This window comes from Aotus nancymaae, unplaced genomic scaffold, assembly GCF_030222135.1.
Source record: "Aotus nancymaae isolate 86718 unplaced genomic scaffold, 86718_ANA_hifiasm-v0.15.2.pri h1tg000029l, whole genome shotgun sequence".
NCBI classification, from domain to species: Eukaryota; Metazoa; Chordata; class Mammalia; order Primates; family Aotidae; genus Aotus; species Aotus nancymaae.
The window spans coordinates 92,690,677-92,708,261 of NW_026988442.1; the positions used below are offsets into that span (position 1 = coordinate 92,690,677).

At 49.1% G+C, this 17,585-nt stretch overlaps 1 protein-coding gene across 2 annotated transcripts in view; it reads left to right on the forward strand.

The window, feature by feature from the left end:
• MYO7B (myosin VIIB) overlaps positions 1 to 17,585 on the forward strand; it is a 98,051-nt gene that overhangs the window by 13,823 nt on the left and 66,643 nt on the right. For both annotated transcript variants that reach the window (XM_012462319.3, XM_064382863.1), the window contains exons 2-6: positions 6,029 to 6,069; positions 9,787 to 9,900; positions 10,883 to 11,035; positions 12,235 to 12,419; positions 14,976 to 15,097. In XM_012462319.3, coding sequence (XP_012317742.2) covers positions 6,052 to 6,069; positions 9,787 to 9,900; positions 10,883 to 11,035; positions 12,235 to 12,419; positions 14,976 to 15,097 — 592 coding nt within the window. In that variant the 5' untranslated portion in view covers positions 6,029 to 6,051. The remainder of the gene's footprint in view (positions 1 to 6,028; positions 6,070 to 9,786; positions 9,901 to 10,882; positions 11,036 to 12,234; positions 12,420 to 14,975; positions 15,098 to 17,585) is intronic.

Sequence of the window (17,585 nt, forward strand, 5' to 3'; positions counted from 1 at the left end):
AGGTATGGAGAAGTCGGGGAGTGGCTGCGCTGGAGGCTGAGTGTGGTTTCTCTCTTGCTTCAGTGAAACAGGTCAAGGCATTCTGCAGAGTGAGTGGTGGAAAGGAGATTTGAAGTAGGGAGTTTGGCAGAAACAACTGACTGGGCCCTAAAGAAGGATCCCTGGACGTTGCTGAAGGCCTAGTGGAGGTGAAGGCCGTGAGACCACCCTGCTGCTGTCTGTGAGGGGGTGGAATGCATCCCCAGCCCTGCTCAGCTCCAAGGCTGGAGCTGTGCAAAGCCAGACCAGGAATCAGTTCAAGGGAAATCACAGTATTCGCAGGAGGGCGACGGAACACAGGGGCCCACGACATGTGTGCTTCCTTCTGGTTCAAGTTGGCTTTTGGGAAAAAAAGTGTGCTTCTTGTATTTTCTTCTCTTTGGGCCTTTTATTATTTGTAATTGACACATAATAATTGCACGTATGTGTGGGGTACAGTAGGGATGTTTCAATATGTATTTTATATTTGTATTCTATTCACAGTGTTAATCTGAACACTTTTGTCCCAAAAAGATCTAAGTTTGACATCCTCTTTACCACGTTGGATGACCTGAATTTCTTTCTCTTGTCTGATTGCTCTGACTAGAACTTCCAGTACGATGTTGAAGAGGAGTGCAGAGAGCGGGCATCCTTGTCTTGTTCCAGTTCTCAGAGGGAACGCTTCCAACTTTCCCCCATTCCATATTATGTTGGCCGTGGGTTTGTCATAAATGGTTTTATTTACGTCCCTTGTATGCTGATTTTGCTGAGGGTTTTAATCATAAACGGATGCTGGATTTTGTCAAATGCTTTTTCTGCATCTATTGAGATGATCATGTAACGTTAGTTTTTATTCTACGTATGTGGTGCATCACATTTATTGACTTGCGTATGTTAACCTGTCTCTGCGTGCCTGGTATGAAACCCACTCGGTCATGGCGGGTTATCTTTTTGATACGCTGTTGGATTCAGTTAGCTAGTATTTGGTTAAGGATTTTTGTGTCTATGTTCATCAGGGATATCAGTCTGTAGTTTTCTTTTTTGGTTTTGTGCTTTCCTGGTTTTGGTATTAGGGTGATACTGGCTTCACAGAACAATTTAGGGAGAATTCTCTCCTTCTCTATCTTGTGGAAGAGTGTCAATAGGATTGGTATCATTTCTTTTCTGAATGTCTGGTAGAATTCAGCTGTGAATCTGTCTGGCCCTGGACTTCTCTCTGCTGTTGTTAGTAATTCTTTTATTACCATGTCAATCTCACTGCTTGTTATTGGTCTGTTCAGGGTTTCTAATTCTTCCCGATTTAAATGAGGAGGATTGTACCTTTCCAGGAATTTATCCATCTCCTCTAGGCTTTCTAGTTTATGCATGTAAAGGTGTCAAAGTAGCCTTGAGTGATCTTTTGTATTTCCGTGGCGTCAGTTCTCCTGTTTCATTTCTAGCTGATCTTATTTGGATCTTCTCTCTTCTTTTCTTGGTTAATCTTGCTAACGGTCTATCAATGTTATTTTTGTTTTCAAAGAACCAGTTTTTTGTTGCATTTATCTTTACAGGGTTTTTATTGTTGTTGTTGTTTCAATTTCATTTGATTCTGCTTCGATCTTGGTCATTTCCTTCCTTCCGCTGCGTTTACCTTTGGTTTGTTCTTGTTTCTCTAGTTCCTTGAGACGTGACCTTAGACTGTCTATTTGTGCCCTTTCAGACTTTCTGATTAGTCATTTAAGGCCATAAACTTTCCTCTTAGCACCACCTTTGCTGTATCCCAGAGATGTGTCACTATTATCATTCAGTTTGAAGAATTTTAAAATTTCCGTCTTGATTTCATTGTTGACCCAATGATCATTCAGGAGCAGGTTATTTAATTTCCACATATTTGCATGGTTTCAGAGGTTCCTTTTGGAGTTGATTTCCGGTTTTATTCCACTGTGGTCTGAGAGAGTACTTGATATAATTTCAATTTTCTTAAACTTATTGGACTTGTTTTCTGTCTTATCATATGGTCTATCTTGGAGAAAGTTCCATGCACTGAGGAATAGAATGTATATTCTGTGGTTTTTGGGTAGAATGTTCTGTAATATCTGTTAAGTCCATTTGTTCCAGGGTATAGTTTAAATCCGTTGTTTCTTTGTTGACTTTCTGTCTTGATGACCTGTCTAGTGCTGTCAGTGGAGCATTGAAGTCCCCACTATTACTGTGTTGCTGCCTACCTCGTTTCTTAGGTGTAGTAGTAATTGCTTTATAAATTTGGGAGCTCCAGTGTTCATATATATTTAGAATTGATATTTTCCAGTTGGACAAGGCCTTTTATCATTGTATAATTTCCTCTTTGTCTTTTTAAACTGCTGTTGCTTTAAAGTTTGTTTTGTCTGACATAAGAATAGCTACCCCTGCTCATGTTTGGTGTCTTTTTCCACCTCTTTACCTTTTTACTTGAGTCCTTATGTGTTAGGTGATTTTCTTGAAGGCAGCAGATACTTGGTTGGTGAATTCTTATCCATTCTGCAATTCTGTATCTTTTAAGTGGCGCATTTAGGTCATTTGCAGTCAATGTTAGTATTGAGATGTGAGGTGCTATTCCATTCATCATGCTATTTGGGTTAATTCGGAGCTTGTCTTCAAACTCTGAAGTTCTTTCTTCTGCTTGTTCAACTCTATTGCTGAGACTTTCCAGAACATTTTGCATTTCTCTAAGTTGCAATTGTTTTTCATTTGTGCTGTTTCACTAAGGATCTCTCCCCTCATTTCCTGTATCTTTTTTTATTTCCTTAAATCGGACTTCAGCTTTCTCTGGTACCTCCTTGATTCGCTTAATAATTGATCTTATGAATTCTTTTTCAAATAAGTCAGGGATTTCTTCTTGGTTTGGACCCATTGCTGGTGAGCTAGTGTGATTTTGGGGGGTATGATTTTCTTATAATAAGATGAAACAAAGAACCTTGTTTCATCATATTACCAGAATTGCTTTCCTGGTTCCTTCTCATTTGGGTAGGCTATGTCAGGCTCAGGGCTGCCGTTCAGATTCTTTTGTTCCACGGGGTGTTCCCTTGATGTAGTACTCTCCCCCTTTTATGGTAATGGTATAAAAATAGGCACATAGACCAATGGAGCAGAACAGAGAACCCAGTAATAAACCCAACTACTTACAGCCAACTGATCTTCAGCAACGCAAACAAAAACGTGAAGTCAGGAAAGGACACCCTATTCAACAATCCTCGTCAACAAACGGTGCTGGGATAATTGGCAAGCCACACGTGGGAGAATGAAACTGAATCCTCATCTTTCACCTTATAGGAAACTCAACTCAAGATGGATCAAGGACTTAAACCCAAGACCTGAAACCAAAAAAAATCTGGAAGATAATATCAGAAAAACCCTTCTAGACATTGGCTTAGGCAAAGATTTTATGAACAAGAACCCAAAAACAAACGCAACGACACCAAAGATAAATAGGTGGGGCTTAATTAAACTGAAGGGCTTTTGCACAGCACAATAAACAGTGAGCAGCGTAAACAGGCAATCCACAGAGTTCACACACTATGCGTCTGACAAAGGACTAGTATCCAGAATCTACAAGGAACTAAAACAAATTATCAAGGAAAAAATAAAACGATCCCATCAAAAAGTGGGCCAAGGACATGGATAGACAACTCTCAAAAGAAGATACACAAATGTGTAGGGTCCAGCCATACAGGGTCCTTGGAGCCCCTCTCTGCTGGTGTGGAGACAAGAAACTGTAGAAATAGACACAAGACACAGAGATAGAGAAAAGAGAGTTTGGGCTCAGGGGTCCACTGCCAACCAAAGTGCAGGGTCCGGCAGTGGCCCTGAGTGTCCGTGCACTCTGACTTTTATTGAGTTCAAAGCCGTGGGCAGGGTAGGTAGGGCGTGGCATTGGTGGTCAGTGATAGGGCCAAGCACATCACGTGTCATACAGGTAGGGGCCCACGGCTTTCTAGTAGCCAAGATGAGGTAAGCAGCATAATGCGTCAGCACTTTTCCATACCTGTCAAGAAAGAACAAGACATTAAGATTTATATTACTTTTACGGATTATCTCTTCTGAGAAAAAAGGAACCAGGTGCAGAAGTGGAACATGAGAGTGGACACGGAACGTGACCACTGAAACACAGCATCACATAGAGGCAATTAAACCCCCGGATGTCTGCAGGCCTACCTGACAGCCATCGGGCCTTCCGCAAGAGCTTGGAGGAGCGGAGTTTTCTCCTAACTCTCCTGAGGAAGGAGACATCTCAGCCATCTTGGACGTCTCCTTCCCTGGCTGGCTAAACAGTGGGCACTTTCCCGGCGCTGGTGCTGCCACACATCCGAGGCACCCTACAGCAGCCCTTCATGAGCATGACAGAGGGCTTAAAGCATCTTGCCTTAGGGTCATTCCTTTCACCAAGTCACTCCAGGTTCACACTTTGGGACCTGAAAGGCATTAGTAAAAGAACTAAGATTACCTATGAATAAGTAAGATCACATATGAATAACCAAGATCACCTATGAATAACTGCTATGATTATATCTCTAGTTATTTTCTGCTTCATTATTTATATGGGAATAAGCTGAGGCTTCTGACTCCTGCCTCGCACTTATGAGGTCTCCTTCCCACACAAATGGCCAACAAACATGAGGAAACGCTCAACATCACTAGTGATCAGGGAGATGCAAATCAAAACCGCAGTGTGCTACCACCTTAGTCCTGCAAGAATGGCCATGATCAAATAAATCAAAAAATAAAAGATGTTGGCGTGGATGCGATGAAAAGAGAATGTTTCTACACTGCTGGTGGGAATGTAAACTAGCACAGCCACTATGGAAAACAGTGTAGTGATTCCTTAAAGAACTAAAAGCAGATCTACCATTTGATCCAGCAGTCCCACTACTGGGTATCTACCCAGAGGAAAAGAAGTCATTATATAAAAAAGATACTTGCACACACATGTTTATAGCAGCACAATTAACAATTGCAAAAATGTGAAACCAGCCCAAATGCCCATCAGTCAACAAGTGGGTAAAGGAACTGTGGCATTCGCAGTGACCTGGATGAGACTGGAGACCATTGTTCTAAGTGAAGTAACTCAAGAATTGAAAACCAAACATCGTATGTTCTCACTCATAAGTGGGAGCTAAGCTATGAGGATGCAAAGGCATAAGAATGACACAATGGATTTTGGGGACTTGGGGGGAAGGGGTGGGAGGGGGGTGAAGAATGAAAGACTACCTCTGTTGAACTCTACAAATTGGGTTCACTGTATACTGCTCTCGTGATGCGTGCACCAAAATCTCACAAATCACCATGATAGAACTTAGCAATAGACCTGGTACCCACTTTGCACTGCTCAGCACAGAGACGGGAAGGTGCCAGCACTCAGTCAGGGTAACTCGGGGTTTCCTCCTTCAGATGGGGCAAGTGGGCCCCTCCTCTCTCCTCCTCCTGCTGACTGCTTCTTGGGCCTGGCTGCCTGCTCCCTCTAGAGCCACGAGGTGCTGGGGACAGGTTGGAAAGGAGGCAGATCTGGGTTTAATTCCCAGCTGTGTTACTAATTAACCGAGTCACCTTTCCTGCATTGAGTCCCAGTCTAAAGGGGGGATCACGCGTGTTCTGCAGTGCTGCGAGGTTTAAAGTATGTGATGTGTCTGAAGCTCCAGTGGCTGCTTACCTGAGCACTTCTCAGGATGTGCGATAATGACTGGTTTTCATGGATGTCTGACCAGATAAAATTGGGGCTTCTAGATGACAGGGAATCACCTACTTCCTATATCAAGCCCAGGATTGAGTGTGAAATATGTCTTTAACAAAGGTAACGTAGGATGAGGAAGCTGAGAACAGCCCTTGCGCTTGTGCTAGGACTGTGACTCATTCATCCACTTATTCAGCACTGTTTTTGAGCCAGGTCCCATCCCAGGCACTTAGGGACGTGTTGGTGAATGAGCCCAGCTCCTGGGCTCCAGGGGCTCCTACCCAGGGTGTGCGTGGAGCTGACGTTCTGCTTTCTCTCTCCTTACAGGCGTGTGGAACTGCTGACACAGGATGTCGGGGCTCAGGCTGGTAAGAATTGTATGATTTTATCTAGGGGTTATTGGTGTAAGTTACTCAAGGCTGCGTTGAACCGCTCCCGAGGAAAGAGAGGAAAGGCAATGAGATCCCGTAGGAAAATACCAGAGACAAGGAAGTTTAGGTAACATGACAGACTTTAGCATCTAAAGAAAACAAGTTTGGCCAATCCCTGGCCTCGGCGATACATGTACAGGTATGTATGGTTACCCCTCACTTCCATACAGGGCTTAACATGTCCCTTTGTCTTGACAAAGCGATCCTCCAGCCTCGGCCTTTCGAGCAGCTGGGACCACAGGTGCATGCCACCACACCCAGCTAATTTTTATATTTTTTGTAGAGACAGGATTTCACCATGTTGCCCAGGCTTGTCTCAAACTCCTGAGCTCAAAGCAATCCACCTGCCTTGGCCTCCCAAAGTGCTGGGAGTACAGGTGTGAGCCACCGTGCACGGCCAACAAAGGGATTTCCCGTTGTCTCATTGCAGCAGTGGCAGGGAGCTCCCCTAGAGAAAACAGGGAACTGGGGAACTGTGGGCGTGGGTAGAACTGAAACCCAGGTCCAGATCATCGCTTTGGACTCTGCGTTGCGTTCCCTTCACTCAACAAATATCCCTGTGTCCCAGTGGCCAAGAGATGGCTCCTCCATAGGAAGGAAGCAGAGGAGTTTTGCATTTACATCCAATCAACAGATGCTGGGGAACCGCCCTGCCCTGGGAGGCAGGGACAGGCCTTGAGAAGCCTGGAGGTGGGGTGTGCAGGGTGGAGAGCTCAGAGGCTGGGGAGCCCAGAGGAGAGACCTCAAACCAGCCTGTGCATCCTGCCCTGTCTTCCATATTTCCAACCTTGCCTCATGCCCCACGGAGTCCAGGAGAGCTGGACAGTGCTGCAAAGTGCTCTTTGATAAGAAAATGCCCCAAATGTCCTCCTGCGTGCAAAGCCGCATAGGCTTTCGTTCCTGGCTGCCGGACCACACTGCTGAGAGGAGGACCCTCACTAATAGGAGCCTCTGGTGCTACCACTAAGTCTGGCACATCTGACTCACAGAACGGGCAGACAAGGCTGGCTTCTTGTTTTCAATGACAGAATAGAGCTTAGGCTGTTTTAGGCTGGAGAGAGGACATGTGTGGTCTAAAACATCAGGTTGTGAGGGCTTCTGGTGACTAAGAGTGTGGCTCCACTTTGGAGCATGGTATGGTTTCAAGGCAAAGCCAAACATTTCACAGAGGAATATACCCGTGGGATGCATTAACGCCAAACGTTCCTCTGGGAACATGACTAACTGCGAGCAGAGTCTGGAAAAACACCACTTGGTACCCTATTACTCACAGTTAGAATTGCAGGGCTGCTCTGTCTCCAGAGATTAAGTCTTTGAGAGGAGAGTGGTCATCTTTTTTTTTTTTTTGAGACGGAGTCTCACCCTGTCACCCAGGCTGGAGTGCAGTGTGCGATCTCAGCTCACTGCAACCTCGGCCTCCTGGATTCAAGCAGTTCTCCTGCCTCAGCCTCCCGAGTAGCTGGGACTACAGGCGTCTACCACCATACTTGGTTAATCTTTGTATTTTTAGTAGAGATAGGGTTTCACCATGTTGGCCAGGCTGGTCTCGAACTCCTGACCTCAGGCGATCTGCCCGCCTCGGCCTCCAAAAGTGCAGAGTGGTCATCCTTTTCATAAGTCTTTCAGAGGGCCTACGTGGTTGTTGAACCCTCTGTGGTGCCCTCAGTGCTGGACACTATGTGGGCTCCCTACCACGGGGCCTTCCATCTTCACAACAGCCCTGTGAAGCGGCCCTTTCAACAGATAAGAAAGTTGGAGTTCAGAGTGGTTAAGTAACTTTTCCAAGGCTGCATAACTCATGGAATATAGAGTAGGATTAGAACCCATGTCTGTCTGCTTCACTGGGGCTTGGACTGCCATAACAAAATACCACAGCCTAAATCACAGACGTTTATATCCTCACGGTCCTGGAGGCTGGACGTCCAAGGTCAAGGTGCCTTCAGGGTTGGTGTCTGGTGAGGCCTCTCTTCCCTGGCTTGTAGATGACTGTCTTCTCATTGTATCTGCACATGGTCTTTCTTCTGTGCTGGAGAGTGAGGAGAAAGAGAGAGAAAAAGAGAGAGAGAGAGACAGAGCGCCTCTCGCTCTGGTGTCTCTTCCTTTTTTATAGACACCAGTCCTACTGGATTAGGACCAAACCCTTTGAACCGTTTCTAACCGTAATTACCTCCCTGAAGGCCTTATTTCCAAATGTTGTCAGGAGTTGGGGCTTCACTATATGAATTCTGGAGGGACACAATTCAGTCCATACAACAAAGTTTATTTATATCTTGGTCCATCTTCTATAGCTATCTTCTTCCTAATTCTAATTTTATTTTATTTTTTATTTATTTGTTTTTGTTTTGACAGAGTCTCGCTCTGTAAGCACGGCTGGAGTGCGGTGGTGCGATCATGGCTCACTGCAACCTCTACCTCCCAGACTCAAATGATTCTTGTGTATCAGCCTCCTGAATAGTTGGGGTTACAGGCACCCATTACGGCTGTCTCATCCTTCTTCTCAGTTGTCCCGCATCTAATTCCTGGGCTCTCTTGCCTCTGACCTAATCTTTGGTCAGTCTTTGTAAATTATGGTGAAATGCTTGGTCACACTTCCCACTGCTCTGTGGCCGTTATTTCTCTCTTGCTGAGTGTTATTTGCTCCTTTCCCCGTCTTGAGTTTTAGTACCTCTGAACACACGCCTGTGCTGGTTCCTTTTGGATTACTTCTCTTCAGATGGGGTGAGCTTTCTTGGGTTAGAAGGAGGTTCATGCAAGTTCAATGCCACGGTGCAGGCTAGCAGAAATCTCACATGAGTTTTTAGTCGTTACTTCTCCCACCTAACAGATCTGGGTACTATAGAGCTTTTCACAGGGCAAGCCTTGTCTTTTCCCACCCCATAGAGAGACTGCTTCCTGCAAATATGGCAGACCTGCAAATATGATCTGTTTCTTAGAACCAAGACAGGCCAGGCAAGCTGTGACGCCACCTTGTGCTCCTGCTCCTGACATGCCGCTTTCACACCCCAGGATGGGCTCCTTCCTCGGAGAAGTGAACTCTGCCATCTCTTTCTGGGATCTACGGCTGGGGGCACGTTTTCAGCTCCCTCCTGCATCTTCTAGTAGCCCTTTTGCCTGCTCTCTGGTTCAGGAGCTCATCCTCTTCTCCCAGTTTCGTGGAAAATGATGTGCTCGTTTCTGTTTCTCATCCTCCTGTTGCTTGCGGCGATTTCTGAGAGGATACAAGTGGAAGTTCAATCTTGCTGCCGTCAGCAAGCTTGAGAAGCACTTTCTCAACCACTCAGCATTCCACCTTCCTAAATGGTAGCCAAGTTTATTTTTCTTTATTAGAGGTGCTGTGGTGAAACCTGAGCTCCTGTTCTTGTCAGCTTATTGTTCCAGACAAGACAGAAACATGGAGAGAAGCTGTATAGGCACTTGGTACCTGCCCAGTGAGCAGGGCGGGTGACACATGCTCAAAGGGAACCTGGGCTAGGAGAGAGAAGGAGAAAGAGAGACGGGAGAGGAAGAGGGAGAGAGGAGGATAGGAAAGGAGAGACAAGCTCCAGCCACCTTGAGAGTTCTGGACTGGAAGGGACAGCCCCCAGGAGAGGTAAGTCTCCAGCAGTGAGGGGAACAGAGTGGGGATCACACCATTGTCTTCTGTCTGCCCTCCAGGGTGACCACGTGTGGCTAGAGCCTCCCTCCACCCACAAGACCGGCGTGGCCATTGGGGGCATCATCAAAGAGACAAAGCCAGGCAAAGTCTTGGTTGAAGATGACGAGGGCAAGGTCAGTGTTCTGGGGATTTAATCTGGGCCCTGCCCTGCCCCCACATCCAGGGTTCCGGAGCCATCCCCTCCCTGAGGAGCCTCACCCCAACACCAGGGGCCCCAAGGCCAAGTGGGGACCTAGGTGGCAGGACAGATCACGGTGGAGTCCTGCCATGGTGAACATGGCCTGTGTGTCCTGGGGAACGTTTCAGGAGTTGCAGTTCTGGGAAATGAAGAGCATTAGGGGAGCAGGCAGTGGGGAAGTGGGAAAGGGGCTCTGGCAGGGCCAGAGGGGCAGACAGCTGGTTTGCAAAGTGAAAGGGGCAGACGGGAAAGGTGGGTGAGGGAAGTGTGTGGAGGGGCAGGATGGGGCAAAATGCACATGTGAGAGGCCAGCGACCTGGAGTGGCCTAAGGGTGACCAGCTCGTCCACCGGAGAGGTCAGGGCCAGCCAGGTGGTGAGTGGGGAAGGGCTTACAGGGGAATGTCCAGCCGGCCACTTAGCTTCTCAGACTGTCCTGTCTGCTCAGCTGGGTGCTGCAGGCTTAGCCTCCAAAGAGAAGTTTCTAGGCTGTGGCCTGTGAGATCCAGATGATGGAAGTCAGTAAGATAATAATATCTTCTATTTGTATAACACTGTAGTTTTTAAAAACACTTTCACTTGCACACTCTTATTCCAACCACCTGCAAGGCCCCCAGCTGCAACCTGACCCTCAAGCTCCTTTGTCCCTGATCTGAAATTCAGCCCTTGCCCCAGCTACACCCTAACCCTGGGCCCTAAACCCATACTGACCCAGCCATAGATGACACTGATCCTGTCACAGGAGTCCCTTGACCCTTATCATAGACTGACCCTGGCCAGAGGCTGGCCGCCAGCCCCAGGTCAGCTGATCCGTGACCCAGAAGATCACTTGCTGCTGAGAAGTTGGAGGGGAGGGTGTGGCAGGCTGGCCACCGGGATGGAGGCCGCCCCTCAGGGGGGTCTGCACCTGTTGTTCTAGGAACACTGGATTCAAGCAGAGGACTTTGGTGCCCTAAGCCCCATGCACCCCAACTCAGTCCAGGGTGTGGATGACATGATCCGCCTGGGGGATCTGAACGAGGCAGGCATGGTGCACAACCTCCTGATCCGCTACCAGCAGCACAAGATCTACGTGAGTCTCCCCAGCCCTGCATCCATGGGGGAGCCCCCCACAGGTGCCGACCTCCTGGACAGGGATAAGAAAATGATGCACCGGGGGTCTGGGGCCAGGCACTGCCCCCCATGCCCTCACTGAGGGAGATGGGCAAGGTACCTGACTTTTCCCCATCTCTGCTGCCCAGTCCCAAACAGCAGGGTGATGAAGCTGATGCCTAGAGTGACAGCACAGTGCCTGGCACATAGTCTGTGCTTAGTGAGGGCTGCAGATGGCCATCGCCCTCTGCTCTGTCCTTCCCAGGCATACTGTAGAGACAGGGTCACCGGACAGAAAGCCCCTGGCCTCCCAAAAGTGAGTCCCGTAACAGCCCAGATTCCAAGGTCCTGATTCAGCAGACGAGGGGGCCATGAGGGTGAATGTGGGCCCTCCCCACGAACCTGACCTGGATGGAGGTCGGTGCTAGCCCGAAGCTCTCGTCCTGGTTCCAGTGCAGATTTCCCCAGGGGAGGTGGCATTCCAAAATCGACACCAGCTCAGCCTAAGCAGGTGTGGCCTGCAGAAGTCACGGCCTCTCTGGTCTGGAGGGATGGCTAGCTTGGTTGTGACCGGCCCTCCTCGGCTCTCAGAGGAAGGCAGCTTGTGCTTCTAAAGGGCTTGTGCATGCTCTCCACTTCTGATGGCACAGCCTGAAGCCAGAGGGTGTGTCCTCTCCTTTCCTAAAGTGAAAACCAGGATGCGTGGTCCTGTGGCTTGTTGTGCAGACTCTGCCTGTGCCACCCTGAGGGGCAGTTGGGCCGGGTGGGGGCTCCAGATGGGCAGCTGATCCAGGGCAGAGGTCCCAGGGGCACACAGAATTTGCGGTTGGGGTCTGTGAGGGCCAGTTGCTGAGCAGGCTACGTGAAGGCCCCTGTGGGATGCAGGTGAAAACCCATTTCATACTTAGTCCATTTTTATCGAGCCCCTTCTAAGAACCAGGCAGGGTACTAAACAGTCAACATCTCATCTTCCTGGAAACGTGTCCCCTGGGAGTCACCTTCTTGGTGGACATTCCATCTTCCCAGAGGAGCGGTCTGCGCAGCCAAATGTCTTCGGACTCTCCTTCCCCACCAAAGTCAGTGGCTCTGATAACCCCCTGAGGTCGGGGCCAGAGCCAAGGCCAGGGCCGAGCGTCTCTGCCGGGGGTAGAGGGCACTAACTGCCTGCTCCCTTCTCAGACGTACACAGGCTCCATCCTGGTGGCCGTGAACCCGTTCCAGGTGCTGCCGCTCTACACCCTGGAGCAGGTGCAGCTCTACTACAGCCGCCACATAGGCGAGCTGCCCCCGCATGTCTTTGCCATCGCCAACAACTGCTACTTCAACATGAAGAAGAACAAGAGGGACCAGTGCTGCGTCATCAGGTGAGGCAGAGGGGTCAGTGCTGCCTCCTGGCATCTCCCTGAACTGCTCCTGACCAGCGTGCCTGCAAGGCCGGCGGTGCGGGAGCTCTCCCTACCCAATGGCACACACCCCGGCTGCCCTGCGCCCTGAGCAGTTCCTCCAAAGCTTCCTTCCTTCAGAACCTAGGCTTTCATTGTATCACCAGGGACTGGACTGCCCAGCCTGGAACAAAGGTTTACTGAGTCAAGGAAGAAAGTTGGGCTGGGTTCCTTTAGAAATGGGGCCTGGGAGTTGGGCATGGTAGCTCATGCCTATAATCCCAGTGACTTGGAAGGTCAAGGCAGGAGGATTGCTTGAGGCCAGGAGTTTGAGACCAGCCTGGACAACACGGTAAGACCCTGTCTCTGTAAAAATAAAAAAAGAAAAAGATATGAGGCCCAGGTTAGGCACTTGAAGATGCAAGGGTCCAACAGGTGAGGGCCCCCTCAAAAAAGTCTCAGGGCAGGCCTCGGGTGAGGCCAGAGCAGCAGCAGCTCCAGGGGCAGCTCTCAGGTCACCAGGGGACCAGAAGGAAAGTGTCCCCTCCAGTCCAGGTCCTGACTCTGCTTCAGAGACTCCCTTCCTGGTCTGGCCTCTCTACCAGTGACCACAGGCCCTCCTGGTGTCGGGAGGAGGGAGTGTTCAAGGGAACGGGAGGCAGAGTGAAAATTTGGCTCCCGGGCACCTTGCTCGGTGCTGTAGTAGAGTCATTCATTCATTCCTTCATTCATTCAATCATTTGAGGTTTTGTCATGCCCCCCTGCACTGTCCTGACATGGGGAAGCAGCAGCTAACCAACGGGACCAGAATCCCTCCCTCAGGGAGCTTACATTCTAGGAGCAGAGACAGGCAACAAATAAGTGCGTTTTTATGCAGGTCCTAGCAGCTTTGAAGAAAAACATGGCGGGGAGAGGAAAGGGTGACGTTGGCCTCCGCATTAGGTAGGGGCAGACCAAGCATGGCCTCTCTGAGGAGGGAAGTTGAACGGAGACCAGAGTGAAGTCCTAAAGCTCAGGTGATCACATTTCATGTCCTCAGCAACCCTCTGAAGGAGATGCTCTTATTCCCATGTTATGGTCCCATGTTACTGCTGGAGAGACCCACAATCAGAGGGGCTGGGATCCTGTTCCAGCGGCACACCCCGTGGCTCCTATCATCATCATGAAATAGAACGTTGCCATCATCCCCAGCAGTGAAGTGGGGAATTCAAACCCAGGGCTCTGGAGAAGACAGCAGGAAGGTGCCCTGGGAGAGAGCTGGAGCTCCCAACCTGCCCCTGGAGGCAGGGCAAGAGGCCTCTCAGCAGAGCTGGGCTGCAGGCTGGCTGGCCAGGGGGCTTACAAGGTGGCTTCCACCTGGAGGGTGGCGGAGCGGGCTGAGTGTGAACAAGGAGAGAAAAGAGCCCCCTGATGTTTGGTTCCTTGAAGTGGATGGAACGTCACTTGTCACTTTGAGTCAAACTGGGTTCTCCTCCTGCCCTGTCCTCCCGTGGGGCTGTGGGCAAGTCCCTGTAAGCCCCTGTCTCTACAATGGCATGTTATTCGAGGAGGTTGTGTTTATGAAAACGCCTGGCACTTGACAGGGACTCGGGGGAGTCCACAGCCATCAGTGGAGGCTTGTTGATCTCACTCTGCTTTGCTGGCATAGTGATCATGGGCATTTTGATCATAATTTTTAAAAAGGCAATATTTTCATGCCTGTAATTCCAGCCCTTTGGGAGGCTGAGGTGGACAGATCATCTGAGGTCAGGAGTTCGAGACCAATCTGGCCAAAATGGCGAAAATTTATCTCTACTAAAAATATAAAAATTAATTGGGCGTGGTGGCAGGTGCCTGTAATCCCAGCTACTTGGGAGGCTGAGGCATGAGAATCACTTGAACCCAGGAGGCTGAGGTTGCAGTGAGCCGAAATCATGCCTCTGTACTCCAGCGTAGGCAACAGAGCGAAATTCTGTCTCAAAAAAAAAAAAGTAATATTTTCAGATGAAGCAATATCTGGGATTTGCTTTAAAATAGTACGGGGAGTGGGGGGTGGTGGGGAAGAAACTTGGCCAGGAGTTGAAGCTGGATACTGGGACTGTGGGAGTCTGTTATGCAAACTGTAAAGTGTAGGAATCCTCTGGGGATTCTGTGAAAATGCAGATTCTGATCCACAGAGCCTGCGTGACCTGGGCATCTGCATTCTGAGCCTGCTGCCGGCCTGTGGGCCATCCTCCCATTAGGAAGACATTGAGTCATCTCACTCATCCTTCTGTACGTCCTGGGCACTGTGCCGCTGACCCTGGAATGAACCAGATTGGCGTGTGCCAAGGCGCTTGCAGCCGAGCACAGAAGAAAAGACAAACTCAATAACGTGTACAATACAGGCAGTCTGAGACGCGCGGGAGACTTCAGGGCAAATGCAGTAGGATTTCTGCAGGGGAGAGGTCATCCCTATCAGAGGCTCAGAAAGCAGGCCTGAGGTTTGCAGGAGAGTTGAGAGGTGTTGAAAAAAATAGCTGTTTTGTGGCCTCATGTCCCTGCACACCTCTTTTGCAGCGGCGAGTCTGGAGCTGGCAAGACGGAGACCACCAAGCTCATCCTGCAGTTCCTGGCCACCGTCAGTGGCCAGCATTCGTGGATTGAGCAGCAGGTCCTGGAAGCCAACCCCGTCCTGGAGGGTAAGCATCACTCTGGGACCCGCCCTTCTCCCCCACCTCCACTGGAGACTTCCTGCCAGGTGGGACCACAGGGAGGGACAGGATAGATCACAAACCTTCAGCAACTCCTCCAGACCCTTGGGACACAAAACACAAGGGTGGGGTGCATGGTAGGGGTAGGGGGGCAGGCATTACAAAGCGGAAAGACTGATGACTTAATAAACTGTCACCAGGTGTGTTTTCCGCGAGATTGTAAGGAATACGCTTTTTTAAGAGACATCCAAGATCAAATCAATTTGGGAAATGCTAGGTGTGTGCGCTTCGGTCCCCTGGAAAGCAGTAGCTGGGCGAGAATGAGGCCTGCAGGAGGCTTATCATGGGGTAAACCTGCGGAAGACAAAGTGGGAGGAAGCAGGAGTGGGCAGGACAAGGCTTCAAATTCAGATGCTGCGCAGACGCTTAGGAAGGGGAAAAGGAGAGGAAGCAGCTTGGGTCGGGAAGGGCTCACGCTGAGACGCAGATCTAAGTCTGGGCCAACCCAGCAGGGGCTCTGGAGCAAACTGCTCATTAGGGGGCTCCTGCCTTCGCCCCATTGACCCCGGGCTCAGTCTCCGGTCTGGGCTGCCCAGAAGCCTGTGGCCTCGGCCCCAAGGCTGTCAGCCGCTGGATAGCGCAGTCTCTCGCGTTTCTTTACAATTCAAGTTTGCTTTACATATAGTAAATATTCACCTTTTTTCATGTACAGTTTTGTGAGTTTTGACAAACTCATACAGGCTTACGGCTCCCATCATCCTCATGAAACGGAATGTTCCCATCACCCCTAGATCTTCCCTCACGCCCCTTCGCAGTCACCCCATCTTCCCAACCCCTTCCCTGGCAACTGCTGATCTGTCCTCTTCCCCGCTCCCAGTTTGGTCTTTTCCAGAAGGTCTTAGAAGTAAAATCACAGCGTTTGTGGTCTTCTGTGTCTGGTTACCTTGGCTATTTGGGATTCTTCCTGGCCGCTGCCTGCATCGGTGACTCGCTCCTTTTTAATGGCGAGTAGAATTCCGTCGCGTGCTGGTACCACAGCTTCTCCACCAATTGAAGGACGTCTGGGTTGTTGATCGTGTTTAGCTACTGAGAGTAAAACCTCTATAAACATTCACACGCAGGTTTTTGTGTGCACATAGGTTTTTCCCTTGGATAAATATGCAGGAGTGAAATTGTTGGCTCAAATGGCAAGTGAGCCATTTCACTTCGTCAGAAACTTCCAAAATGTTTTCCAAAGTGGTCGCAGTGTTTTGCTTTCCCAACCAGAGCAGGAGGGTTCTGGTCGTCCTGTGTCCGCGCCAGCACCTGGCACAGTGAAGGGCATGGTCTGCCCTCTGATACGTGTGGAGCAGTGCCGCGTCGTGCTGGTAACTCCCGTGGCCCCGAGACTAAGGATGTTAGCGTCTTCCACATGCTTACCTCCCCTCCGTCCATCTTCTCTGAAGGGTCAGTTCAAATCTTTTGCCTATTCTTTAATTGGTCTACTTCCTTACCAGTGAGTTTTAAGAGTTCCTTACGTGTTCTGGATACAAGTCCTTTATTAGACAAGTGTGACATCTTACATTGTGTCCCAGTCTTTTGCAGGGCAGAAGTTTTCAATTTTGATGAAGTTCAATTTGTCTTCTTCTTTTCTGGGTCATGTTTTTTTCGTGTTGTATCTAAGACATCTTTGCCTAGTGCAGAGCTTTTCTCCTGTGTTTTTTCTACATGTTTTGTAGTTTTAGGTCTTATATTCAGGTTGATGATCCAGTTTATGATCTACATTTGTGAGCCAATACTTTTCTATGGTGCAAGGTACACAGCACAGAAAAAGACTTTCAGCTGGGCGTGGTGGCTTACACCAGTAATCCCAGCACTTTGGGAGGTCAAGGCAGTCAGACCACTTGAGGTCAGGAGTTCAAGACCAGCCTGGCCAATATGGGGAAACCCTGTCTCTACTAAAAATACAAAAATTAGCTGAACGTGGTGGCGGGCACCTGTTATCCCAGCTACTCATGAGGCTGAGGCAGGAGAATCACTTAAACCCAGGAGCCGAGATCACACCACTGTACTCCAGCCTGGATGACAGAGTGAGACTGTCTCAAAAAGAAAAAAGACAAAAAGACTTTTCTGTCTTTCCTTCCTTCTTTCTTTCTCACCTTCTTCTCTCCTTCCTTCCTTTCTTTTTCTGTCTTTTTTTGTTTTGTATGTCAACACTCTCTTGTTCCAGTCCTATTTGTCAAAAAGACTATTTTTTCTCCATTGACTTACCTTTGCACCCCTGCCTAAAATCAACTGGCCATCCACGTGTGGGACTGTTCCTGGCTTCTCCCTTCTCTTCCATTCCTCTGTCTGTCTATCCCTTCACCAGGGCTACACTGTCTTGATTTCTGCAGCCTTACAGGAAGCTGTGCAATCAGATAGCACGTGCCCTCCAATTTTGTTATTCTTTTCAAACTTGGCTATTCTAGGTCATTTACCTTCCCATAGATAGTAA